At 44.8% G+C, this 1,797-nt stretch overlaps 1 protein-coding gene across 1 annotated transcript; it reads left to right on the forward strand.

Annotated features, from left to right (window-relative positions):
* The first annotated feature begins 214 nt into the window (after positions 1–214).
* Positions 215–796, forward strand: LOC149200132 (uncharacterized). Its single transcript, XM_089400861.1, has one exon. The coding sequence runs from the start codon at positions 215–217 to the stop codon at positions 794–796; it is 582 nt and encodes a 193-aa protein (XP_089256987.1).
* The last annotated feature ends 1,001 nt before the right edge of the window (positions 797–1,797 follow it).

Below are 1,797 nucleotides of genomic sequence, written 5' to 3' on the forward strand. Positions count from 1 at the left end.
GATTAGAAGAAGTGTTAACCAGAGCTCAGCATCACAAATATTTAGGCATTCAAGCAGGCAGTCCTTGGGATGGAAGGAAAATCTTGAAGGAGACAAAGAAACGTGGGCGAAAAACAGATTTGCAGCGGACTATCATCCTCGGAGAAATGTTGGTGGACTCTGGTAGATTCCCCAAGCTGACCAAGTTCTACAAAACTCTTCCCCACTGTTCCCCATGAAGCTCGTCTCATGGAATGTGCGAGGGCTCAATAGCCCTGCAAAACACAAGATGATCAAAAAAATGATTCAGCAGGATAGACCATCTATAATTTTCCTTCAAGAAACAAAATGTAGCAGTACAGTTATAGAAAAAATTCTCAATAAAGCATGGCCAGGGTGCAGGTCAGTCTCAGTGGACGCCTCTGGTGCTTCTGGAGGGCTCGCAATTTTATGGAATCCTCAAGAACTATACCTTCAGGACTTTCATGCCTCCCATTTCTTCATACAATCCACCTTCCACCTTATTGGAACTAACAGCCATGGTCATCTTTCCAACGTGTATTTTCCGCAAGATCTTCAGAGAAAAATGGATCTGCTTGAAACTCTTTCGGAACTCAACGCAAACAGATGCTTTCCCTTCTGGATATGCGGGGGTGATTTTAATATCATTACCTCTCTGGAGGAAAAGACAGGGGGACGTCAGAGGTTGGATGAAGACAGCTATAGCCTCAAAGACTTCATTCACCGGAATCAATTGATGGATCTTCAGACATCCAATGGCACTTTCACATGGTCCAATAAAAGAAGAGGTTCATAGCAAATCGCTTCCAGATTGGACTGATTTCTCATGACGGATAATGCCATTCACATGGGGGGAGACTTTCACGCCTCCATCTTGCCTCAAGCCGGTTCCGATCACTGGCCCATAATGTTACAATGGCTGCGTCCGGGTGTCAGGAGCAATAGACCCTTTCGCTTCGAAGAATTTTGGTTTTCACATCCCAACTTCAAAGATGTGGTAATCGATGCCTGGAAATCTTACAATCCCCCAGAAGGAGCCAAAATGTACCAGTTCCAGCAAAAGCTCAAATTTCTCAAACAGGTGATCAAATCCTGGAATCGTACCCAGTTTGGAAATATTTTTAATCATCAGAAGATGCTGGAGGAGCAAATGAACACCCTGCAACAGCGCATCATCTATGAGGGAAGAACTGAAGACTATGCGCAACAGGAGAAATCGCTCCTTACCAAGATTGAAACTCGTAGGAAGCAAGAAGAAACGCTATGGCGCCAAAAGTCAAGGGTCAGATGGCTCAAGGATGGAGAGAAAAACACCAAGTTCTTTCATAGATCCACAGTTCAAAGGAGAATGCATAACCACATTGCCTTTATCAATAACAAACACGGAGAACGTCTGGAAAAGCATGAAGAAATAGAACAGGCATTCAAAGAGCACTTTCAGGACATTTTGAAAGAACCCCCAGGAAGCAGAACACAGGCAATACAAGCCATCACACAGCACATACCCAAGATCATCACGGAGGACCACAACCAAACGCTGCTCCTGCCAATATCAATGCAGGAAATGGAGGAGGCATTATCTCAATTAAAAGACGGCAAAGCGCCAGGACCAGATGGCTTTACAGCAAATTTTTTCCACGCTTTTTGGGAGCACATCAAAATAGAGGTATGGGAACTTGTGGAAGAAGCAAGAGTGATGCACTGGATCCTCCCCTCTCTCAACTCCACATTCATAGCGCTTGTGCCTAAGGGGGAAGATTCCAGCACTCCTGATAAATTCAGGCCCATCGCTCTCTG

Source organism: Pinus tabuliformis, chromosome 2_1 (genome assembly GCF_031772625.1).
Source record: "Pinus tabuliformis cultivar Carrire ecotype Pingquan chromosome 2_1, CPIR1, whole genome shotgun sequence".
NCBI classification, from domain to species: domain Eukaryota; kingdom Viridiplantae; phylum Streptophyta; class Pinopsida; order Pinales; family Pinaceae; genus Pinus; species Pinus tabuliformis.

What these genes read in the sequence shown, in the direction of transcription:
- LOC149200132 (XM_089400861.1), top strand. Translation starts at nt 215, where the DNA reads ATGAAGCTCGTCTCATGGAATGTGCGAGGGCTCAATAGCCCTGCAAAA.